The sequence below is a fragment of the Lepisosteus oculatus genome, chromosome 2 (assembly GCF_040954835.1).
Source record: "Lepisosteus oculatus isolate fLepOcu1 chromosome 2, fLepOcu1.hap2, whole genome shotgun sequence".
NCBI classification, from domain to species: domain Eukaryota; kingdom Metazoa; phylum Chordata; class Actinopteri; order Semionotiformes; family Lepisosteidae; genus Lepisosteus; species Lepisosteus oculatus.
Window position 1 is genome coordinate 54,733,732 of NC_090697.1, and position 26,609 is coordinate 54,760,340.

The 26,609-nt window shown below is 36.5% G+C and overlaps 1 protein-coding gene across 1 annotated transcript; it reads left to right on the forward strand.

Moving 5' to 3' along the window:
* The first annotated feature begins 1,372 nt into the window (after positions 1 to 1,372).
* slc22a3 (solute carrier family 22 member 3) lies at positions 1,373 to 23,993 on the forward strand. The gene is made up of 11 exons (XM_006625726.3): positions 1,373 to 1,965; positions 8,038 to 8,141; positions 9,840 to 9,994; positions 10,986 to 11,154; positions 12,554 to 12,671; positions 13,468 to 13,574; positions 16,932 to 17,146; positions 18,572 to 18,680; positions 19,735 to 19,847; positions 20,639 to 20,738; positions 22,824 to 23,993. Exons 1-11 carry the CDS (start codon positions 1,561 to 1,563, stop codon positions 22,879 to 22,881), a joined length of 1,653 nt encoding a protein of 550 aa, XP_006625789.2. The 5' UTR covers positions 1,373 to 1,560; the 3' UTR covers positions 22,882 to 23,993.
* Positions 23,994 to 26,609: the final 2,616 nt, after the last annotated feature.

Consider the following 26,609-nt stretch of genomic DNA (forward strand, 5'->3'; position numbering starts at 1 on the left):
TAGAAATGAAAGAAAAGAGCACACAGCATGGTAGGTGCAAAAAGCCAGTTGTTTTTGATTACATTTAAGGTTAAAGAGCTGCTTCTTCATGAAAAAGTTAGAAGATAACTCCACTCCGCACCGCAGAGTTTGAATGACATCTGTCTCTGACAAGACTGAAACTCCAAGGGCTGGAAAGGTGCATTCACAGTTTTGGGCAGCCAGTGAATATTAACATTATATATAGTAGAGCAGATGTGCAGGGTTATAATTTGATGTCCACCTGAGTTTATAGACAATTACCTGAGTTACCTATCCATTTTTTCTAACCACTTCATTCAATTCAGGGTCACAGGGGAGCCAGTGCCTATCCTGGCAAGCAACGAACGCAAGGCAGGATTCACCCTGGACTGGACACCAGTCTATTGCAAGGCACTCACAGAGCCTCATACCATGCCATTTTTCCTAAAAGCACCTTAACATACCAGTTTGTCTTTGGATTGTGCAGAGAAAAAAAGAGAGAAAAAAACATAGGAACTCTGGGCCCTAGCACCTTGAGACAGTAATGCTGACCAATGAGACTCCATGCTGTCCAATACCATTTGCGTATTGTTTTATTCGGGTTTGCAAATAATCACAGATTAAATAATTTTATTTGTTTTTTAAAAACAAAACACATATCCCAAAGTACTGTACAATAAAACGTAAAATATAAATAATTAGAATCAAACAAAAGACTATACACAATATTCTTTATAAAATGTATAGGAATGCCAGGTCTAATAAGTTTTAAGGCAAGATTTCATGGCAGAGACTCAAACACTGAGAAACCTGCTTTACATCTAAACAGTGGAATTCTATCACAGAGAGTTTGTAGTTTTGTTGATGACATTCCCTTTATACTTTATATTCTTAATATAATAATAATAATTCCTACGCTTATATAGTACCTATCTGGAACTGGTAATGGGGACTTCCTTCCACCCGGATGGTACAACAGCAACCAATGTGCCCCAGAACACTCACCACACGTCAGCTATCAGTGGGGAGGAGAACAGAGTAATAAAACCAAATCACAGATAGGGACTATTGGGAGGCCATGACTAGTAAAGGCCAGTGGGAAATTTGGCCAAGGCACCAGGGTAACACCTACTCTTTTCGAGAAATGCCCTGGGATTTTTAACAACCACAGAGAGTCAGTACCTTGGTTTTATGTCATATCCTGAAGGACAGAGCATTTTTTACAGTATAATGTCCCTATCACTATACTGAGGCATTAGGACCCACACAGACCACAGATGAGCACTCCCTACTCCATTATAAAGTTAGCTATTTTGCATATTACTTACATTAGTTTGACTAATTCCAGAAAATACTTCCTTGTCCTTTTGCAGAAGGCTGGAACTCCTCTTATGAGGAGGAATAACAAGAACTTTGCCCCACAGGAATCCCCTCCCCTTTCAGCAATGCTGCCAGGAAGCTCACAGACACTGACAATCTTCATCAGCAGTATAGCTCTCTCTCACTGTCTTTCACTATAAGCTTCACAGTAGAACGCTGATCTCTGCAGGACAGGACACAATGCCCACATTTGATGAATTGTTAGTGAGCATAGGAGATTTTGGGCCATATCAGAAAAGGATTTCCCTTTTAGGGTGCCTTCCAGTGACTCTCTTTGCTTTTGTACTTGTTGGGATTGTTTTCTATGGATACACTCCAGAACACTGGTGTCAGAATCCTGAAGTGCAAGAACTGAAAGAAAAGTGTGGTTGGTCCTATGAGGATCTGAAAAACTACACAGTCCCACGAACTGACAAGGGGACCTTCAGACAGTGTGAGAGGTTCAATGTGGACTGGAACAGCACTGATCTCACCTGCCAAAGACCTCTCGCACTGTCCTCTGCTAACTACTCACAGCAAATTCTCATCACTACATGCGACAGGGACTGGGAGTTTGACAGATCATATACTACAGTTGTGACTGAGGTAGGAGCTCTGATATATAGAGAAGGTATTGTGACATTAGGGAATTGTTATTAGAAGCCTAAGTGTCTTTCAGGGAGGTTAAGCAGTGATGTAAGCACAAAATATGTAAGATCTACAAAAGTATAATAACTCCTAAGATTTCTTTAGATTTTAAATACTTTTTTCAACACAAAATCATTAAATATTCTATTAAGGGAGTGTATAGGTTCATTTCCGCACCTGCGTGAAGCAACTAAATGCCTCACAATGATTTTTACAGTTTAAGCAAAGCATATTGGTTATTAAGGCAGTGCAGTGCCACAGTAATTAGTATTGCAGCCTCACATCACTTGATGTTCAATTACAAGGTTGCTAGCTGTGTGGAGGTCTCCCTGTTTTTGCCTGGGTTCCGGCCAGGTGTCTGGTTTCCCCACACAGTCCAAAGACATATTAATATGTCTCAACTTGTTTGTCTTTAAATTTCCTTTTGGAAAAATTGGCCCAGATGTGAGTGTATGTGTCTGTGTGTGTGTTTGTGGCCTGGGATGGACTGGTGTTCTGTCCAGATTGTATCCCGCTTCATATCAAAGAAAGTGGTTTGAAAATGGATGGATGGTTATTGGATGTTAAATGTTTAATCGTATCCACAATATTTAATCTTTCATAGTTAATGTCATACTAGAAGCAAAATAATTGTGTTCATCTGATTTAATGCTTTACATCACGTTCATCAATGTCTCCATGTTAGTGGGGTTTTAGCATAAATTACTGTTATATATATTTTGTACTTGCAGTTATATAATACTGTATATGCCATGAAATAGATTTTTATCCTCTCAGGTGTGAGGTGCATAAATTTGTAGTATGTATAATGTTTGATGGTTAAACATCAAACAAGCACGAAATATCAAATGTAACATGTCCTTCTGCACTATAAATGAACAAAAACAACAAATCTAATAAGTAACAGTGTAGATCAGGTCTAAAATCATACCTGAAATTTTAATGGGTTTAAAATCTAGCTTGATTAAGTGCTCTTTTTTTTATAAATTCATACAAACTTAGAGTTCTTTGGATAAAAGCATCACATATTTTATTTTATGGTGGAAACATTAAACACATGGAAAACAGCAGGCTCTGGTCCCAACTTCTAAAAATGTCAGTTACATCTATTCCAATTTTCTTTTATCCAATGAAATGTACCCGATCAAGTGACTACTGATTTTATTTTTACAGTATGTAGAAAATATACAATTTTAACATAAAGTAAAGTAAAGTAAAATTTTGAAACAGTATACAGATGGAGCAGCATGGTGGTGCAATGATTAGCATTGCTATCTCGTACTGCCGGTTTAGTTTCTGGGTGCTGGTGTACTATTCTAGTGAAGTTTGTGCTGTATGTTCTGACCCTGATCCAATTGGTTTTCGTCAGGTGCTATGGTTTTCTCCCACAGTACAAAGACATACTTGTTGCTTAACTGGCTTATGGTAAAACTGTGGCGTGAGTGTGTGAAGTATGTCTGTTTGTCTTTTGATGGACTGATGTCTGATGTCCATCTTGTGCATGTTACTTACTGTGATGGGCTCTGGCTCTGCCATGACCATGAATTGAATGAAACAGTTAGAAAATGGATGTGCAAATTAACTATTAATAATAATACTACTATTCCATGCAAATTGAAGTCACATTTATGCAGTTGTTACCCTTCTGCTGAGTTTCTAAATAACGTATTTTAACATTTAAGGTTTAATGACTGCATTCACTTCCAATAACAACTATTATTATTCCCATAGTAAGTATTGAAATACTGTGCTGTAATATGAACATTTTAATTCATTTTCTTACACTAGAATGATTATGATAAAGTATTCTATGATACAAAGCAATCTATCTAGTAATAACATTAGAACTTTCTCCAACCATTCTGTAGTTTGGTCAAACTCTATTTAATTTGAAGGTTATAAGGATAGTGTACTTAAAATCTATGTGGCGTAACTCTGGTTGAGGAAATGGCAACCAAATCATAACCTGATGGAGTCAGTTCTGATATTCAGTATGTGAAGTAGTTTTGGAGGAACACCAGTCAGCTAGGGTTAGATTGAAATAGACTGGGAATCTGTGATCGGCTGTGGAAGATGCTGAGCAGTCCCAGAAAGAGTCATCTTAAATTTATTAGCACCAGGTTTGTCTTTGGTTAGCCAAATGTGGAGGCACTGTTGGAATGGGTAGTGAAGAGAAAAATGAAAAGAGTAATCATAATAGAGAGGGCTAATAACCAAGAACTGAACTTGAAGAAATTAATGTAAGCATCATGACCTTTCCAGTCTATTTGCCATGGATTCCAGGTGAAAGCCCCAATAATAAACACCAAAGAATTGGTCTTTGAGGGTCAGTAGGAGATCATTATACTTGACAGGCTGCGCATCAAGGAAATAAGAGCCTGGGGAAGGGTGAAGGGGAGAAGGGCTGTGAGAATGGAACCTTTTAGTTGTGACTAGGGCATGAGTACTCAAGCAAACTCAGTAAGCAGGATCAGAGAAGAAGAAAAGACAAAATACCAGAGGTACTATATGTTGTAACATGGCAGAAGTGTGGAGAGAAGGAAGAGAGTGGATGAAGCAGGGATTGAGAAAAGGAGCACAAGAGAAGTGGGGGAACAGGAAGAGGCCTTGGTGGCTAGGTTGTGCAGAGCTCTGGGGAAGGAACCAGAAGAAAAGAGCAGATACTGTATCATGGTGTCTCCGTGGAGCTGGTTCTTTATTGTGGGGTGTAGAGAGATAGAGATCGAAGAGCTGCTTATCTGAAGTGGTGAAAGGAATGAGAAGCCTTTCCCCCAATTGGTGCTGACATTTTGGATCAGGGCTGTTTTGCCTGTGACATTAAAATACTTTTGGTTTAAAAAATTATTAAATTATTTTTGGGTGTCTACAAATTTTACACACCAGGTGGTGAAATATTTGCCCATTTTTCTTTGCTGACTTTCTTAAGTTCTGTCACAGTGGTTGGGAGCCACTGATTAACAGTAATCTTCAAGTCCATCCATCCATTTTCTATCTGCTTTTTCCAATTTAGGGTTGCAGAGGAGCCAGAGACTGACACAAGCCAGACACACACATACTCACACACTAGGACCTGTTTTCATAGAAGCTAATTAAGCTACAAGTATGTTTTTGGAGTGTGGGAGGAAACCTGGGGAGAAAATACAAACTCCATGCAGGTAAACCCTCATTTCTGGAGTTGAACCCAGGACCCATGTGCTGCGAGGCAGTAATACAAATCACTGCAACTATGCCAGATCTTCAAGTCTTATATTTTCAAGTAACATATTTTTTTTAAAAGTCAGGAGATTTGTTGGGCTACTCAAGGACATTCACTCTAAACCACTCCAGTGTAGCTTTGGCCTGGTGAAATACATCTTTTAGAAACTGGCCTTTCTAGTTATTGTTATAAGACTGTCAACACATGTAATAAAACATCAACATATGCCCAAGAATTTAATGATACTGTAAAATACATAACTTATAATAGGGAAGTCAGAATCAGCAGTGAAACATAGACCAGAGAACACAAACAGCAACTGTGTGCATTTAAAACTGAAACTGAGAACAGGAAACAATTCTTTACACAAAAGCTTGTAAGAATATGAAAGAAGCCACCTTTCAAGTTCAAAGTAGATGTCCTTTCAGTGTATTTCATCACAAATGTGAAAAATGACTACAATTAAAATGAACAGAGCAAGATACAGGACCATAAGATACGGTGCTCAGTGTCTAACATTTGTTTAATGATAAATGTTATGTGGGAATTATTATTTTATTTCTGAGAATCTATTGTTACAAAATAGGAAGAGGCAGGAAATAAATAAATAAATAAATAAATAAATAAATAAATAAATAAATAAACCTTAATACACGAGTCAAACAGTAGGTATAATTTGAGACATGTGAGCTCAGGCATGCAAGTTTTTTATTCTATGGCACAGCTTTGGCGTAAGAGCAATTCAGAGTCAAAGCCTGAATCTTCAATCACTCAATGATTGACAGCTAACTAATTATCTTCCTTAGTATTAGCAGGCCTGATCCATTCTTAAAGTTGTACATATGGAGTTTTCATTTGGAACTGGGGAGGGAATAGTCTGAAGATGTCAGAACACATGAGTTCCTACTGAAGACTGAAGAGGAGTAGAGCTTGCATCAGCACTCCATATTGAGGTCCCGGTATGATGAGAAAATTCTAGATGATCTTTAGATGTTATGAAGCCAACAATCATCAATAAAGTAGACAAGTATATTTGTAGAATTTACAGTGTTATTGTTTTGGTACATTGCAAGAAGGATCATCCTGAGAGCATGAAGATTAACAATTAGATCTTTTCAGGATACAATTAGAAACATTTCAGTTTCAATAAAAAAGCCAGAAATATTTAATTTAATGCATGTGGAAACCTGTTGCATATTTCATATACATACTGTAATAGACTGCCAATCTATGCTACAGAAGCATAGATGCTGGTCTTCGAATGCTAAACTTAAAGTTGTAATTGGGTCATTTAGTGTACAAATGTATGTCAAGCTCTGTTTCTCAAATATGTTTACTCTGAAAAATATAACATTTATATCTTTACAATCTTTGTGAGATGAACATAGTATTTTAATGTGTTTAAAATTAATTGATAATTTAATTTAGTTTGCAAAAATCAAAGGAAACTTTTTCATAGTCAGCATACCACATGTTTTCAATGTGAAAGCAACATGTTACTCACACATCTATTCAAAGCTTAGAATGAAATTGCATCAATTTTATTGACTTTTATTTAAAATTTCCAATTAAACACTGCATTCTTACATTCAGTATTAACAAAGTAAAAAATGTTAATCATGCATTAGGAACAATGCATTTTTATTTAAATGCTATAAACATTTGTTTTTTTTATTTTCATCACAAATATTTTGTCAACACAATTAGCAGGTGTCTTTCATTGGGCTCTTAGAAAAGAAAAGAGCTGGCATGATTCAAGTCCTCAAAATCTTCATAGGCTTCAGTGACAAACACAACCCAATGGACTTCTTTAGAATTAGCAATAAAACAATCAGAAGAAGCTATAGGGGAATTTAAATCTGCTTTTAGACCTGAAAAAGGAGGCTGTTTATAAACAAAGAAACAGTATAGCCTTTTTATATTTTCATCTGTATAATAGCTGTATCATGTATAATTCTGTAAGGCAGATAATTTATTCTGGACAGATGGAATAGGCAAACTCTGCAGATATTTAATCATTTTTTCCATTTACATTATTTTATGTTTGAAGTTTTTGTTTCTTTTTTGTAAGCACTAAAACTGGATTATTTTAAGAAAATAATACATTTGTTACATCCTCCATGCATTTTTAGACTGATGGTTTGGTATGTACTACCAAGGGCTGTAGTTTGTACAGTAAGTAAGGCCTCAGGAACTTCAGACTGCTCCTTCCTCTCTTTCATCTAGTATTAGACGTTTTATCCATTTATTGAGTTTGAGAGAAAAGTGGGAAATGAAACAAATTCTGTGTAAAGACATGTCTGTCCACATTATAAATAATATACAGAGCAATCAAGACTAGGAGTTTATGGTGATACATTGTTTTCATGTTTTAGATAATGTAGGCAACCAACATCAGAGTTCTTATGGCAAAAAAACGGCATTTAAAAAAACACTCCTATAGTAAATTGGTCTTAATTCTCTATCCAGGGTCCCCTCTCTAACGCTTGAAAAATAGACTGATAATTATATAATCAAAGGTGACTTCTAATGACAACTGGAAATTAAGTTTCAGTTCATTTTTAATGAATAAGATTAGTTATTGTTGCTACATTTTCACATGCCTTTTGCCTCAAAGGAGTAACAAATATTTTGCAAAGTCTTTGAATTAATTTCAATTCCTGGTGATGGTGTCTTACAATGACTTAACAAATATTCAATTCCTTTTTGCAAAAAATGGTATTTAGCACATAAATACTGACAAAACCCTAGGCAATCACCCTACTACCAAATTTATACATAACTATATTACAGTAGGTAATTACCATAATTTTGTTTATTTCTCTGTGTTCCAGTTCTCATTGGTGTGTGCAGATTCTTGGAAAGCTGATCTGAACCAAGCTTTTCTAACAGGGGGATTTTTCCTTGGAGCTTTGGTCACAGGCTATATCGCAGATAGGTAAGTATTTTGTTACAGGGAATGACAGACGCAATGACAGATGATGGTAAATAAGAAGGGGTTTGGAAGCCTGTCCTCTTGGTTAGGTTGCCATTCCCTCAAGTACTCTAGGTGAATCACACCAAATAATCTAAAAATATGCAGTATACATTATACAGTATATTGTGGCATTATAACATTCATTAGGATCTAATCGAAGTGCTGAAAAATGAAAAAAAATTAGTTGGATAATCTGCCCCAAAAGAACTGGGGCCAGAACACTAAAAATAGATTTTAATTCTTTATGATTTTAATTCTTTATTTAATTTATGATTTCAGAAAATGTTAGTAGAATGAAAGTGTTTTGGGTAGAGCTACTGGCCCACAGCTCTAGGGTCTTGAATTTGAGAAACATTAAATGTTTAAGCAAAAGGGCAGATGAATCAATAGTTATATACAGTATATACTGTATGTACTGATGAAAAAAAGAAACACAACATTTTCTGGAATGAGAATACTATAGTTATAGCTTATGTACTTTCACAAAAAGTTATCAATTTGTTTAAAGTCCTCTGACCAGCAATACAGCTTATGCAGTGAGGCGCTGCAACTTGCCAATCACATGAAATCTCATTAGGTGCACTTTTACCCAACGAGGTCTGATCAGGTGACCTTTGAAAACGCCTTAATTCAAAGCTTAGGCCACTGCAAGGAAAAGGCCAAACTTAGACAGGGCAGACAAAGACACAAACTCACAACAGGCCCAGCTTTCCCAGAAGAGAATTAACCAACCAGTATGCCTTTGGGAGAAAACCAGAACACCTGGAGGAAACCCACACGAGCAGGGCTAGAACATACAACCTCCACAAAATTATTCCTTGTTTTATACTCATCTCCCGCACCTGCCTCCAGTTCCAGTCCCACGTGCCATAAAGGCCAGGCGTTCCTGCCAATCTGGGCTCAGCTTTGGAAGATGGACACCCGGAAGCCCTCCTATCTGCGATTCCAGGAGCGACTTGACGCCACAGGCTTCATCATAGCGTCCTGACCTTTTGAGTCCGGGACTAGGGAGTTTCTGGTCCCGTTACCCCTTTTATTCCCTTGACCCTCTGCCGGATCTCGCTCCGGCTTTTAACTCTGTTTGTCTGTCAGGATGGATAACCCGGTCTTCGACTTTTGCTTCACCCATGGATTTGCCTTGGACTCCCTTGGACTGTTTGCCTCAGACACCAGCGCACCATGGACATGTCCCCTGATTTCCTTCCAGCCCCTTCACATGCTTTTTTCCTCATGTTTTCCTCACTCCTCCCCAGATTGTGTTGTCCGCATAGGGTCCTTCGTGACATCATGCTGGCCAAATATTGTGTTAATTGATAATATAAATCACCTTTAAATTCATGTAATATGTATATTTCCCATTTCTGAACAAAGGCTGAGGAGAAGCTGAAGATTTTACATTTTATTGCTTTAATTTCCTAAAGGAAAACTAAAATTGTTATTTGAGGAGAGTTGTGGTCAAGACCTTGTTTAATTCCTGACCTTGTATTACAAACTCATTTGCACCTTGTAAAACAAGCACAATTGTCCAGTACATCAGACCCTTTATCTTTAATGTAGATGATGTCTTTTAACAATAGTTGTGGTACAGTAAAATTTTTAGTCAATATTGATCTAAAATGGATGTGTTGAAATATCTTCTACACATCTTTTCTATTTCAGATTTGGGCGAAAACTGTGTTTTCTTATCTCCATGTTTGGGTTAGGTGTCTCTGGAGTGAGCATTGCATTTTCCTCAAACTATGCAATGCTATTGGTATTACGCGTGTTCCAGGGTTTTTTTGCAAAGGGAGCATGGACGGCTTCATATGTGCTTGGTAAGCATACCATCAAATAAATAACCAAAATTATACACCTTAATCATATTAGGAATGTTGAATGCACAAGTAGATTAGGGAGTTTCTGTTTCCCTGGCAATTTCTAAGTGAACTGTTTGATTATGTTTATTTTTTGATGTGGTAATTAACTAATTGAATGAAAGGAAAAGTCCAGAGATAAAAAAATAAGATGCAGTGTGCCTAAGTCTCAATTATTGAGTCAAATCTGCAGGATCTTTGCAGTCAGACAAACAGATTGTAGCAAGCCTCTGCATGCCACAGTGGAATTGATACAGTTCCTTCTGCCACGTAACAACCCCTAGCTTGCAAAGCCCTGTTTATTTAAAAAAACACCAGCAGGCAGCCCTGAAACAGTGCGTCACTGGGTTCTATGGTATGTTAATTACATTTTTTTGTTTTTATCTTCTAGTTCAGATTTGTTTAGGTGAGACTTATCATTGGCTGTCTGTCTTCCCTGACTTATCTTCCTGCATTAAAGGCTACACTTATATATTGTAATTGTAATTATAATATAATAAAATAAAACCCACAACCTTTCAGTTTTGAGTCTAGAGCTCTAATCACTATATTTACCTATATTTTGCTTTGAAAAAGGTAATTCCTCAGCAAATGTGGAACAGTGTAATTAGAATTTTGTTTCTCAATATCCATGCAACGATACATCAAAAGGACTAATTGCAGAAAGAAATTAAAAACTTCAGTTTACCAAATATAGTGTAAATTCCTACAGGAAATCTGCAACAATTTTGTACTCTAAGATTTAAAGTTCCTACTTCTTGTTATAAAGTTCCAAAATATTTCTACAGATATTCCCAGAGCTGGGGACCCAAAAGACTACTTTTGGGAATTCCTATACTAAATGCCAATCAGCAAAAGCCCATTTGTAATTCAGAATATGTGCTCTGGACTTTAAGCTGAATCTTAGCAGCACAAACAACCTAAATAAACCTTTCTTTTTCTTTTATTGCAGTGATAGAATTTTTTGGATCAAATAACCGGAAATTTGTATCTGTTGTATCTCGGAGTTTGTACTCAACAGGGATGGCCATTCTTCCTGGAGTATCCTATTTTACTCAGTCATGGAAGACTCTTCAGCTCACCATGACAGTTCCAATTTTTCTCTTTTTATTCTATTACTGGTAATTGTCACCCTAAGTATTAACCATATTTACTGAAGGCTTTAATTTTCTTACACACAAACCTTTGATGAAAGCAATATACAGTATGTTGTAAAAACCAATGTCTTTGAGACATGGCATTTAGAAGGCAATACTCTGCAATACAAAATGATACCATTGTGATCCAAAAGGCATTTGTTTAAATTACTGTGTTTTTATATTATAATATATATACTGTATATACTGTAGCTAATTAGGCCTTTAAATTCTTGATTATCTTGGCTATTTAAATGTTGCTGTATAATGGCTTCATAATCACGTTCATAATACTTTATAGGGACATGCACAAATGACATAATGTGTGTATAAGAGGTCATGACGTTTGTTTTAGCATCATTTCTAGCACCTTCTTCATACCAGGATAGCAACTATAGTCAAATGAATGCCCTTTACCTCTTATGCAACAAAATTTAAATAAAGTATTACCAACATATCCTTGCAAAACTCAAGATTGTTTCACAGCCAGTCCATTGAGACACATTAATTGGTATCACAATATATGCCAAGATGAATTTACTATCTTATAACTTTTTATGAATTTAACCAAAAGTTGGTGGCTAGTATTCATAAGAAGATCCAACATCCTCTCAAGTCTGCATGAAAGTTACACTTTTTAAAAAGTGATTTGAAACCTAAGATATAAATAATAAAAATTAATATATTTTTCTCTTTCTAGTGTGTGAGGCCATACATGGAAAAATATTATATTGTATTCTGACAATATAATGAACAATTCTATTGTTCAGAACATGACAAACTAGAAATATACAGTTCAAAGATTTATGAATGCAGAAAAATGTACCATCGGCTGCAATTTCAAAATATGATTTAAAAAAAGCGTTATTCTATAGGTACACCTGTTTAAATAGACACAGGCTATTTATTCTGGAGACTTACTAGAAATATCACATTTCACAGCTTCAATGCATACCCCCAAAGTTCTATATGGATAAGTTTATCCTGAATTCAATATAAATCTTTTGTGTGATTAGCACTAAATATTTATCAGTAAATTTCAATTAATGTTGCAAAGGAACAAGTAATAGGTTTATTCCATGCTGAAAAGAGATGAAAGAAAATACAATGTTTTGGCCGTGGAGCCTTCTTTAGGTGTGAGGTGTTCTTCTCACACCTGAAGAAGGCTCCACAGCCGAAATGTTGTGTTTTCTTTCTTCTCTTTTCAGCATTGAATAAACCTACAGTATTACTTGTTCCTTTATAGCCTATGCATGTTGATGCAGCTACCCACCTAAGCTCATTTAATGTTGTTTTGATGCACCCTAATATATTTATTTAAACAAATGTTTCACCCATAAAAGTACTTAGATTTTATTTTACAGTTTCATATTGTTTCTTCAAGGTTAATTCCTGAATCTCCTCGTTGGCTGTTATCACAAAAAAAAACTAAAGAAGCCATGAAAATTGCAAAAGACATTGCAAAGTACAATGGAAAATCACTTCATGAAAAGCACACTGAGGTACAGTATATGACATCTTGAATGTTTGTGAGGTCTCATCTCAGTGCCACCTGGCCATCATAAGATCACAGGAGTTCTGCTGACTGTGAAGATGCACAAAAACCCTCACAAAAAGAAGAAATGCACATACAATTCCATTGTATTGCATTCCTCAATATTGCTCAATTCAGAGATTCCTAGAGGGCTTTAATTTAAGTACTGATCAAAGGGTTAGCTAGAATATAATATATAATATAATTTACCTGACCGTATGATTCCTCCCCTGATTGATCCACAGTAGAAAATATGATTGTCTTCAGGATAGTACCATATTGTTTTCTGATTAGTCTGCATGTGGTAAATCACCACTTTTCAGTATTTTTCTGTACACTGCTTGGCCCAGACTGCCTCAGATTATTTGATGTGATGATTTTTTTTCTTGTGCTCAAATGACATTTAATGACAGTCAGTTTCACTTGGTTGTGCAACTGAGATGAACCTACCAACATACAGTATACAGAGTAACCAATGTATTAACACTTCTCAGTAAATCATCTGAAATACTCTTTTCATGCAGCTCTAAAATTAAGCACCTTATGCATCTCTATTAAATAAAAAAATCAAAATGTTTTGCTAGCTCTGGGCTATCTGACTGCATTAGGGCTCATATTTCTTAGGTTCTATGAGAGATCTGCTGCTACTCTATACAGAAATGTATAGTGTTTGTGAGAACTGAATCCTACAGTACCTTTCTTCAAACCACATGAGCAAGACAGCCTGAACTAAATCAACAGTTTGTAGTTTATTTCTATTTCAGATACAGATTTTGGAGGAGAAACCTGAACAAGTCAATAAACCTTCAGTTATGGATTTATTCAGGACCCCACAAATGAGAAAACAAACATTCATTTTAATATATGCCTGGTAAGAAATGTGCTTTTATACGGTATGATCCTTAAACTGGGTAAAAGCCAACATCTTTTTTTCTCCACCTTTTTTGATTTTCCAAAATTTGCATGTAAATAATTTCAGCTTGATTTACTTAGTTAATTGTATACTTAGTATATTTGTGGTTAAATTAAATGAAACATGCAAAGAAAAAAATAGCCAAATTTAAAACTTTTAATTTTTTTTTACCACAACTAAAAAAGAGTGCAAGCCTCTTAACAATATCTTTCTTATATTTTAAAATTTACTGAATGCATTGGAATTTAAAACTGTAATAGTCATCCATCAATTTTTTAACTACTTTATCAAATACGTGGTTGTGGGGTGAGCGATCAGTTCATCACAGGGGACACAAAAAGTCACACCAGGCCAGTGTTCCCAGAAGCCAATTAACCTACTGCCCGTTCCATGTCTTTACTGGGGGAGGAAATTGGAGCACCTGTAGGAAACCCACCCATTGTACCCATTGTACTGTACATACAGTACATACATGATATCGCATCACAACTCTTTTTTATATGGAATTGTAATTTGTTTGTATTCCCCTCAATTGTGAATAATTAATTTTTATTTAGTGTGATACTGCAAATTTGCATGAGCACTGAATAGGTGATATTGCACTTTTTCTTCCACTAATGTTTGTCACAGAGCAGAGTCTATAGTGTCTTTCAATAACATTAACATTAAATGGAGGAGTGAGTGTAGCTTTGTCTGAAAATACTGCATTTTTTTGTAGATGCCTAACAAAACCTGGGTGCTGCTGGGTAATGGCATACTGTAATACAGTCTGAACTATTAAGCCTCAACCTGTACTGTAATATGAGCACATTTAAAAAATTACTTTCTCTTCTTTTTTGTCCTCTTGATTGTCAGGCTTCTTCATGGTGGGTCGTAGAACTGCTGAGTTCATTTTCATTGCTCTCTGTTTGCTCTCTTTCTGTTTCTTCCCTTCTTATCTGTATTAAACAACCTTCTTCATCACAAATAGAGATTTTTCAGGCAGGATCTTCCCCTTTCTCATAAATCATAATTAGGGTCTAGAAATGCACACATCTCTGTTTCTTCCTATTTGTTTACAATAGGAAGAACTGGTAGGTCCATCTCTCTCCTTAACTTTGTAGCATGTCCACTCACTCCAGATCCAGATCTTTCTCCATACTCCATACAAGTTCTCCAAACTTCCACACTAGCAATGGTTCCTTTATCCTATGGGCTGTGCCCTTCTTCTTTAACTGGCTGCTCTTTACAAAGGACTTGACTTTCCCCTCAGTTTCATCTCATCTTAGTAACTTTTTCCTGGACTATTTTGACACTTTTCCATTCTTGGGCTAAATGTTCAAGTGTAGGCTTCAGGTCTGTTCCCCATTTCCTGTAGCTCAAACTGTAATTGGAGGAGATGCCTCTCTTTTCAAGCCTCAGCTGCTTCTGCTGTATGTTTCTTTATCTATTCCTGTGTTATGATCAGCTACTGTTACAGTAAAGTCAGCTCCTCTGTTTTTCTGAGCTTCTTGCTTGGTCTGTTAAAGCCTCCCTAGGCTGTCTTTGACCATTTTCATGTTGCTCTACTTGTTTTTCAATTCTGCCATCAGTTTAGAGATTCTGGCTTCCTGATGCCACTTCTCATCTAACAGTACTGTCTTTTCCAAAAACACAATGTTTTTGCTTGTTAGACTCAGCTTGCTTGCATGCTCATGCTGCTTCTGTTGGTATCCTCCTATAATTGCATTAGCTCATCTTCTAGGCTTTTGGCCTTTTTCTTACTTTCCTTGGCTGTGGTCAGCACTTCCTCCCTGTGAAAGATTTTTGTCTTGGCACAGAACCTGTGCATCTGTCAAATAACCTTGTCTTGGCCTTTGGTTGCATCTTTCGGTTGCCTTCTAGCTCCTCATCTCTATTTAGCTTCTTGTTTGTGGTAGTCATCGAGATTCTATGCTTCTACTCAGCATGGTCTCCAGCTCATGCACTTGTTTTATTGGATGCCTCTAGCTCCTTACGCTGCTCATAATACTTCCTGGGCAGAGCTAGAATAGGTTACCTCCTAAATCAACTTCCAGTCACAACTTGGGATCTTTAGTGCCCTGTAGTTCATCCTTCACCTCTTCTAGTTGTATTTCATGTCTTGCTGGTAGATTGTTTTAAACCGTGCTTTAATAGTTTTAGGCCTCCAGGGGCTGGTGATTTCAATTTCAACTGCATTTTGACCTTCTCTAGATTGCACTGCAGATACGTGCTCATTCCTCCTTTAAACTGGAGACTTAACTCCTCTCCACATTATCATCGGATTCGGTGTGCTTTTTTTTTCTTATCTTTTTGGTACTTCCTGAATCTCAGGCATAATGATAATCAGATCCATCTGTGCTTTTGGCAGCGCTCCTTTGACTTACTGCACCTCTTTAGGAACTCATAAAATTATTGTCAGTGACTTCCACAAAGATGTATTCCCCATCTTTCATCCCTCCTGTTGCTGACTCCATCTTTTGCTTTTGGTCTCCCTTCTTAAAATGACAAGCTTGCCTGCTAGGTCTATACTCCGAGCAGGTAGGGCAGAATGGGACCATCTCGCATGCAAGTTTCTTCTGTTGTCAAAATTGGTGTGTGCATCCCTTGGACAGGATCTGTGATAGTGTCAAGGGCTGTTCTTAAAAAAGAGTCTGTCCCTTTAAAGATTCACTCTGGAAAACCTGGCCTGCTTCAATAAATGTGAATGGAATGCACACAGCATGTGAAGATACTTCTCGCCTTCTGTTTTCAGCAATAAGGAAGTTATGAGATTTCTCAACCACTGTAGGGTAAACATCCCTTTTGTTCTGAGAGAGACAGATTTTTTTCCTTGCACTTCACTATACAGCTCATAGGATGCATTCATCCTCCACCATTTCTGATACTACTTTCTACAGGTCACAAGATGATAAAATTATTGATTTAGGCATGTCCCTGACCAACAGACACACCACTAATACAAGCCCTAAGATTTAAACAGTGCAGTTTGTTTACAAACTGCAGGGAAAATCAAACCAGTTATCACAAAGAAAATAATAAATGAAACAAAACTCGAGTTCCTGGATAGACTTATTGATTCTCTTACTATCCAGCTTTGCTTGTACTTTGAAGCTGATAAGGTTTGGAGTCAGATAGACTTCTAAGGATTAAGCAGGAATTCATGTATTGAGGCAACAACTCATTCCCTAAAGGTCTCTGGGTAATGTACTGTAGATCAGGCAAGGCTGCCATTTTGTCTAGGATAGCGGTGTCTTCACAATATTGAATGTTAATAACATTTTAATTTCACATATTTCTAATCAAGTATGTTTGATCTTTATTGTCTTGTAATAGGTTTACTAGTGCTGTGGTTTTCCAAGGTCTAGTCATGCGTATTGGAATCACAGGAGGCAACAGGTTTCTTGATTTTTTTATCTCAGCAATTGTGGAGCTGCCTACTGGTTTAATATTTTATCTGGCTGTAGACCGAATTGGTCGGCGTCCTCTGCTTGCAATTTCTAACTTTTTTGGAGGAGCTGCATGCTTAACAGTCACCTTTATTCCAAACGGTAAGCTTTTTAACTGTCAAGTTAAAAAAAAAAATTACACATTTTAGTGAGAAATGATTTGGTCATAGAGATCCCACAAAATAAAAGGGTTTACATGGCCCCATTAAACAGTATGAAAAAATATTTACAACTGTACTCCTGTTAGAATGCAAGAATGTTTATGACACTATTTTTTTTAACTGGGTCATCAATTCCGACTGTTTTCTATTAAACACTTCAAGCAATCCAGGAAGACAATGAATGCAGAGAAATAATTCAGTATTGTTTTACATTAAAATAGAAGACAATAGTAGTTAATCTATAATCAATATGGGCTCTTGGACACAGAGCAAACACCACATCTGCTAAATATTCAAAGACATAATAATTAGCGACCCTTTCTCGTTAGCAGATCATTATCTTGTTATCAATGGCATAATTCCAGTGTCAAGGTTCATGAAACATACTGTACAAATAACTGCATTTAGTAATTAGATAATGTTCTCTAAGAAAAAATAAAGAATAAAGTTACGTGAGGTGGATCTTAATCAAGTTATTGGGTCTGTGAAATTTAAACTGAAGCTCTACAGCGAATAACAGATAATAAATGACAAAAATTGTTTTAAAAATTAAAATCTAAATTTCCTTAATAGAACAAATGTTTTAATAAGGAATATGAGTAAGTTTGTTTAATGTTGTACTTTTCCCAGCGCAGTAAATGAATCTTTCAGGACAATGATGACTGTTTAATATAATAAACATATGGTTTTACTTTTTGCTAATACCAAGAGGACATCAATGGTAAATTATATTATTGTAGCCTATACTACTGTCTTTTGATAATAGCATTACAAATATAATTAATTTGTTTTTTATTTTTATAATTTACTTGAATGATTTATACGTTATTAAATATAATTTTAAAAATCTATAATTTCTCAGATTCTGTAATTGTGAGATTTGTAAAACTATTAATTGGCTGATTTAAAGGTTATTTAAGAGTGTTGCACATTACTCTTTACTAAAGCAAACCTATACTAAAAACCATCCATAAATAATATTGAACAGCTTTTTTATCAATGTTTAACACATGCTGCATCTTTTGATGATCAGAGCAACAAGAACATAGCAAGTCAATTGCAACACTGAGGGGAATTTATGATAAAGGTTCTTTTTTTCACCACTAAGCCACGTACAAAGTGAAAACCTGATAAGACAGACAAGGGTTCCTTTAATTTAATATTGATTTGGCTGAAAACATAGCATGTACTAAAACCAACTCCATTGACATAAACACAGCTTGATGCTTAGCTCTGTTACATATTTTGTACACAGACTGCAATTTCAATGTGTATACAGTAAGTTGTACCAAAGAAGCAACATTATTTTTACTTCATAATTCTATGTACAATATTCAATTATTAATATTTTTGTCTTGTTTTTCAGATTTTAACTGGGCCAAAAGAACAATTGTAATAATTGGGAGACTTGCAATAGCAATAGGATATGAGACAGTAAACTTTGCAAACACTGAACTGTATCCCACGCCACTAAGGTAACAGTTTACCATTAGCATGTTTATCTTGTATTTTTGATTACTTTGTTATATTATACAGTACTATTGGTATATTATTATCATCTCTTAGTTAATAGAGCGAGAACTTATATTTTCAAGTAGAAATACACATATTAATTCATTCCAAGTGTTTAAGGTGATAGTAATTAGTACCTTTTAAATCAAACATTATCTAGATGTACTGTATAAATTTCATGTTATCTGCGTCTTCACATACTATATACTACACATATAGAACCTTTGTACCTAGGTATACTCACATAATGTGAAAGTTTAAGAATCAGAGTTGGAAACCTCCTAATACATTAGTCCAAATCTTTTCAAAAGAGGCAATTTTGTTTCTATTGTCAAGCTTTTTAGATGTATAAATAATGATTTTTCCTGCTGTTGTAATGGTCGAAAAAAGCCTGACTTTCAGTTATGCAGGATAATGAAAAAGAATCATTATCTAGGTACTGTATAAAGGTATGTGAGATAGAAAGCAAAATGAGGGGTTAAAGATTATAGTTTTGACAACAAGTTCTCTATCTCAGTCCACAATCTTCTTATCTTCCAGCAATTTACAAAAGAATGTTGAATATGGCACATTAAACAATTATGTGAATGTGGTCAACTAATTCAATATTTAATTGTATTTATTTAGCACTTTTCATTTAAAAAATTAAAATAATACCTGAAATGAAAGAAAAGTGAAGCTTTGCACATACTATATAAGAACAGTCCCATTTTATTCGCCCCTGAATTAGTACTGTACTCACCTGGGTGCAGCAGCATAATGAGTCAGCAGCATACTGCACAGGAAAAAGGCTTTTAAGGCTCCACGGCCGAAACGTTGTGTTCTCTTTCTTCTTTTTTTCAGCATGGAATAAACCTATTACTTGTTCCTACAGTATGTAGAGGTATTGTCTCTAGGGACTCTTAACCCAGTGTTTTCAGTTTAAATGTCAACATTTTGAATTCAGTCTTGGTTTAAAGAAATATTTTGCAAATGCACTGTAATATGTTTTCAAAAAATATTTTTTTTCTTTTGAAGAAACCTTGGAGCCTCAATATGCTCCTCGTCCAGTGATGTGGGAGGAGTTGTTGCACCTTTCTTGCTCTTTAGATTAGCAAGCATATGGCTAGAGCTTCCTCTCTTGTTGTATGGTGAGTACTGTATATATACATTACACTTTATGGATATTTCTAACTTTTTTTTTTAGTTTATAAACTGTACTAAATCAAAGTGTAACACATAATGTGATACTCAGTTCTGACTCACTGGCTTTGACTAGAACAAGAGATGTGGATATATGTTGTGTTTGAATTTCATTATTATTTGAAAACTGTAATTTGCATGAAAATAATAAAAATTATATTTCTAATATAATAGATAAGATGGTGAAAAAGAATTATGTTTGGAATGGAAATAATGTTTTGAAGTATTTATGACATGATAGAGTAATGACATTCATATTATGGAATTTGATTATTGAAATATTTTAGGTTTACTGTTATTTTTTATTGTTATTTTTGCTTTTACTCTTCACAGCCATTGGTATAAACAGTAAAAAAAATGTCAATACATATCACCTAAAATTTAAACTAAAATAGTTGGTTTTAAATTCGGAATATTTTGACCCTTAAATTCATTATATTTTCCATGAAAATTTAAGTGCCTGCATGTTTCCAACATAGAATCCAGTGTTGTAATAATAATAATAAAATCCTATTTGGTTAAAACCTCCCTGTACATGATGTTAGTGTTGCAATTTTGAGATGAAAAAGCATATAAAGTGATCTTTTAAATCACAGATCTTCCAATCAAAAGCAGTGGACTTTGTTTATTATGATTGCATTTCCATGTCTGCGGTTTATCAATTCTATTTGGCATATTTAATATACATTCTTATTTTGCAAGATCTATGACAATGCTTTCTCCATCTGAATTTTTACAGGAGTCATGTGTTTGATCTATAGTGTTGTGGTTATGCTTTTACCTGAAACAAAAGGCATTGATCTACCAGAAACTATTGAGGAAGTTGAGGCTCTCGGAAGGTAAATTAAACAATCCATTATTAAATATGTGGCAAAATACTACTACTACTATTGGTCTTGAGGTTTGAACCCAATGTCAGCCTAGTTGATACAATGCGCAGTATATGGCATGTGTATGCTGGCTTGGGCAATTTATCAAACATTTTTGGCAGTTAAAGGGGATATACTGTATACTATCCTGTTATACACTTATAGCTAGGAATATCTGTTCTGACACTTTTTCTATATATACAGTATCTGAAATAATATATATGGAAATTATGGTCAAAGTGGGCATATAATGCATATAACACATTATAGATAGATATTACACATTATTACACAAAATTATAGATTTTGTACAAAAATGAAATGCTACTTAATACAGTGTTACAATATTATTAGTTTCTATGCTAGGGACCCCAACATAAAATGTTACATTACCTTAAAGCTTATTTTTATCCATAATAATTGTTACGCCATGGCTAGAATGAAAATAGACGCCTGCAGTTAGAGGAAAAAAGTGATTAATTTGCGTGGTTTAGGCTAGCTTACTGAAAAATACAAAGAGGTTGATGCAACTGGAGAGATTTGGTCTGATGAAAATACCCGAAGCTCCCCAGGCGAGGATTGACAGAAAGTTTCAAAGACACTCAGGAATAACAGACAGAGGCACTTGGAGCGATGCTGGTAGGTGACTGGAGAAGCAGTGGAGAAGTAATACTGCAAGTAGCAGATCGAGTGGGACCACACAAGACGTCCAGTAAGCAGAACTAGACTGGAAAACAGAATTCTCAGGTCAGAACAGAGGGTGGCTGAAAGCTACTCAATAACTGAGCTCTGAGCAGCAGGGCTTAAAGACAGTGCTAATCAAGGTTTACAGGCAGCAGGTGGTTTACAGGTGGTAGGGACAGCTCGCCGAATCAGGTGTGTAATGTTGAGCTCTCAATGCGAATGTGAATAGTCTCCAAGGACACCAAGGGCTGACCCGACCAGGTGTAACAATTATATGAATTTCTACCAGCAAGAACATTTCTGCTTCCTGAATAGAACTTAACAGCATAGTTTAAATAGGGTGGCTCTCAGCTGCTACACATGAAGACACCAACTCCTAGCAAACCTCGCAACTGAGTACCAGCAGACACCCTGTCACAGTCTACTTTAAAAGGACGCAAGTAAAGCAGAATGGCTAGCCTGTGCTTGACTTAATATTTGTTCTGTTTTTTAGCAGTACAGTCTTACCAAGTCACCTAACAGGCTAGCAGTAAAGCTAGGTTTAATAAAGATGTGATGAATAATATATTTTTCGTAAAAGAAATCTCACATGCTGTAACGACACGGAAATATATTTTTTAGTTAATGGCAGCTACTGTTATTGACAAATTACAGCTCAACTTTATATTTTACCCAGTATCATGCAGTAGGACTCTTAGACAGGGTTCATGAATCTTAATCAAAGGCACCTTGAAGGGGTGATACAGATACAGACAGGTTGTAATCTGTTATGCATTCCTTAAGGACACATTTTATTGGAATAAATATTTTTTAAAATATTTTTTTAAATTTTTCTGCTAAAATTAATTGTGACACCTCCAAAGAAAATCAGGTTGCTACTGCAGGTGATGGGGGTTGGATCAGAGTACCTCTGCACTATATAATATTGTATGTAATTTTATTAATTCAAATATAATATAGAACATATTATAATTGTTCACACCTGAAGAAGGCTCCACAGCCAAAACGTTGTGTTTTCTTTCTTCTTTTTTCAGCCTGGAATAAACCTATTACTTGTTCCTTTGCAGTCTATGCATGTTGATGCAGCTACCCACCTGAAATACTAAAATTGATACAGTTTGCTTAATATAGCTCCTTTATCCTTTTTTCCATAATTCTTTCCAATACATATACAATTGATTTGAAATATTTTTGAATAGTTAGTAAGTATCAAAAGTTAAACCAACTTATTTTGTTTTTTTAATTTTTTTAATTTTTAAATTAAATTTAAGATTTAATTTTGCGTTATTATGCTTCTTATGCTTCTTATTGTTGTGTAAACTGACATTAATATATATATATTTTAATGTTATAACTTTTTTGTTTCTTTAGGGGCAGCAGATGTCGCTTCATTACAAAGAACAAAAAGCCACAAAATTCAGTTATCTAACTAGGAATGGACACTCTCAGTAAAGTTAGAGGTCAATGAGTAGCATGAATTATGATCATTGTGGAAAGAATGGGGGTGATACATCAGAAGACTGGAATGAAGATAGAGCTTCTTATTTTTTTATGTCTGATATTGTTTCCCTTATAGATATACATTTTTCCAGTATTAAGATCGGTTAATCCCTTTGTTATACTATATTCTCTTAGACCATTAAAATGAGTTTCTACTATAATAAACAGAAATATTATAATGGTTTACACATTTTTCAATTTGCTTAGTCTCCTAAGTCATTTGAGAAGTCATCTTGAGAAGAAGATGAAGAGATGAACAGACATCAATAGAATTTTAGAGACACACTATTTATGGTATGCTACACACAATTTATAGAATTGCACCTAAGCGTGTATACAGCATATCTAAAATTCACATCAGTTGATTAGTTGAGTGCAGTACTTGCACAAACAGGAAGATTAAACAATGTCCTGAAAACATGTCACAAAAAAGATTAAACAGTAAAGGCTACGTCTTAGTGAATTTGTCAATTATTTGTGTTTCTGCCCTGTCTATTGGGTTTATAGTATAAGCATTGAGCTTATCTTCATTAACAGAATAGAAGTAGGTAGTAAGGTGATTAATGTAGTAAATTAAGACGAAACATTTTAATTTATCTTGGCATTGGTTTTAGGCATTATACATCTTTATGACCCTCACTAAACTGCTGAATGAATGAAGTCATGCTGATGCTCAACCCATCATGAGACATTGTAGCCCTGAAATGATCTGGCAACACTTGTGTTGGGGATGTGATCATGTTCTCGCAGACCCACCTTTCTCACTTTATCAATTTAACAGGATGCCTGCAGCATTTTAAAGTATAGTACAGTACATTTGTAAGGTATTATTAGAAGTTTTTGCTATTTTAAAATTTTTAAACTACTACTAGTGAAATTAATTACTGTATTAGTCTGTCCACAAACAAAACATTCCTGTTAGACAAGGGGAATGTAAAAAAAAACAATTACTTGTTGTCAATGAAAACCTGTGTGTGTGTCTCTCTGTGCCGGATGTCTCTCTCTCTCTGCTGAATTAATAAAACAATTTTATTAAAAACGCGTTTGTGTTTGTCTGGGTATTTACTTTGTAATCTGTGGTTTACATCTACTGTATTGCTTTGAGATACCACTTTTAAAGGTAATATGTAAAATAAAGTTTTTTATTATTGTTATAGAGAAATATGATCACCTGGTTCAGAAAAAAAGATCTAAAGTGCTTCACCTAACTTTCTTAATTCAATGTATTTAAAGCAGTGAACTACTGTAGGTGTAACATAACATTCAGAAATACAATCGAGAATAGTTTTGTGGTGTTTGTATAGATGAAACGTTCCTAAAACATATAACGTAACAAACGTAAAGACAATTAAAATCTGTAATCTTTCCACTTGTACTGTATGTCATCGGAAAATACATAAGTATCAGTGTAAACCAAAACTTTTTTCTCTTTAACCTCTCATACAAATAAAAGAAAACAGACAAACTTCCACAACATGACAAATTTCTCTTTTTTTTTGCGAACTAAACAGTTCTTTACACATATAATACCGGTGTGGCTCTGTTACTGATTTTTTTTCTTCATTTTTTTATGTATACAATACGTATGTCATGTGTAAATACACAAAATACGTTTTTGCTTTGTGTAAGGATGGTATCAAAAAGTAATCTAAGTGGTGAGAAAGCTGTGCTCAATGTATTTAAGGGACTTAAAAGTAAAAGGAGATGCTTCATATTGCTTGACTAATTTTAAAAACTAAGTTATAAATGCAGATGCTCCCTCGGTGCCGCGCCGGGTGTAAATATCTAAATATACATTCGTCCCGGGCAGAGGCCGAAGAGCGCCCGGCTGGGGTGCGTGGGGAAGAGCAGGATAGGAGTGAAAGTGGTCAAGGCAGAGTTAAGGAAGGCCGGCGACCAGTGCGGCTTTCCCACAGTGAAGCGGGCATACAGTCTGGGCAGGTATAGATTACACTTTTCTAAAACGTATTTGAAAAATAAAAAACGATTGTAACGCATACTGTCCAGCCTCCATTTCTCTATAAAAATTTACAATTTGTTGATAATAGAAATGTTAGGTTCTCTAAAGCTTTGTGATAGTTGACCCGCCCAGGCAGCAAAAGATCAGCTGCACTGGTAAGATGCGACACCGAAGATATAATTAATAACCTTTTAAATCTGAAGGGAGATCTGAAGGGATCCCCCCACACACACACAATAGAAGCAGGAAGCAGAAGCAGGGACCGTTGTGAGAAGGGAAGAAGGTGACTATTCATTGTTATCAAAAATGACTTAGATTCGATCATGTTGTGATATTTTGAAATATAAAAGTCAATTGATTGTCCATAATATTGCTATTCTATTTTTTCAAAGAAATGTTTGTTAAAAGAAAAGTCACAGCGCCAGCTGGATTTGAATACACAACCCATGAGTTGGTAATCAGGCACATAGACCAGTGGGCTACAAGGGAAGGCACATGAAGAGAGAGGTGGAACAGCCCTACACAGCCCTGTCGCAGTACACAAATATAATTATTTCTTATTAATTTCTATATCTTATAGGTTGAATGATAAGTGTCGCAGTTTAAATAATTTTCGTAGTTAGAAATTATGGAACACTCTGTTAAACGCAAGGGAGTTTTTATGTCCGTTGCAGTTTTTTTGCAACATGAATATAATTATATAGTTTCCTAATAACACTTAGTAACACGTTACACTGCCCCCACCTGAAGTGTCTGGCGTCTCGCCGACGTCGAACACCCCCCTCAGGCTGTACTCGTACTCGGCTAACTACTGTGGAACCCTGCGTGAGCGGCCGCTGCACCGCGGTGACAGCTGGTGACCTACGGACGCCCCATTATCGGCCGGCTCCAGCCCTGGCTGCTCCTCTAGAGCCTCCCCACACGGCTCCTCCTCCCGGGCCCGGTAGGGGGCCAGGCGGTCTCGGTGCAGGACCACCACTCTCCCCCATGTTCGCAACCGGACACGGTAGCAGACCTCGCCCACCACCCCGAGTACCTCAGCGGGCCCCTCCCACGACAGCGCCAGCTTAGGGCTGAGGCCTTTGCGGCGGTGCGGGTTGTACACCCAAACCGAGTCCCCGGGCTGGAAGGCAGGCCCCCTGCAGCGCAGGTCGTAGTGCTGCTTCTGCCGGACCCCTGCCTGAGTCAGGTGGGTCCGTGCAAAGCTGTGGACCCGCTGCATCCGCTGCTGCAGGTCCCACTTGTAGTCCGGTCCAGATGGTGGTGCCGACCCGTCTCCGGGTGGCGGGCGGAAGACCAGGTCCACCGGGGTTCGCATTTCCCGGCCCAGCCTGAGCGAGGCCGGGGTGCACCCGGTGGATTCCTGGACTGTGGTCCTATACACCCAGAGCACAAGGGGGAGGTGGCGGTCCCAGTCCCATTGGTGATTAAACAGCTCCACCAACCCATCGCTCTGGGGATGCAGCGGTGCGGTCCACCTCTTAGTGATCCCCAGGTACTGGCAAATGTCCCCTCCAGCAGTGCATCAGCCACCGTGGGGGCACTCTGGTCTGGGAGGGCGTAGGCCTCTGGCCACTTCGTAAAATAGTCCATGGCCACCAAGACGTAGCGGTTCCCGGCCTCGGTGCGCGGAAATTGGGCTAAAACGTCCACCCCCACCCGCTCCATAGGAGCCCCCACCCGGTGTTGTTGGAGGG

Bases quoted from the DNA above. Each gene is read 5' to 3' on its own strand.
- slc22a3 (XM_006625726.3), top strand. From the start codon at position 1,561: ATGCCCACATTTGATGAATTGTTAGTGAGCATAGGAGATTTTGGGCCA. The intron at 11,155-12,553 runs GTAATTGTCACC...TGTTTCTTCAAG, and splicing joins CTCTTTTTATTCTATTACTG to GTTAATTCCTGAATCTCCTC. The intron at 19,848-20,638 runs GTGAGTACTGTA...GAATTTTTACAG, and splicing joins GCTTCCTCTCTTGTTGTATG to GAGTCATGTGTTTGATCTAT.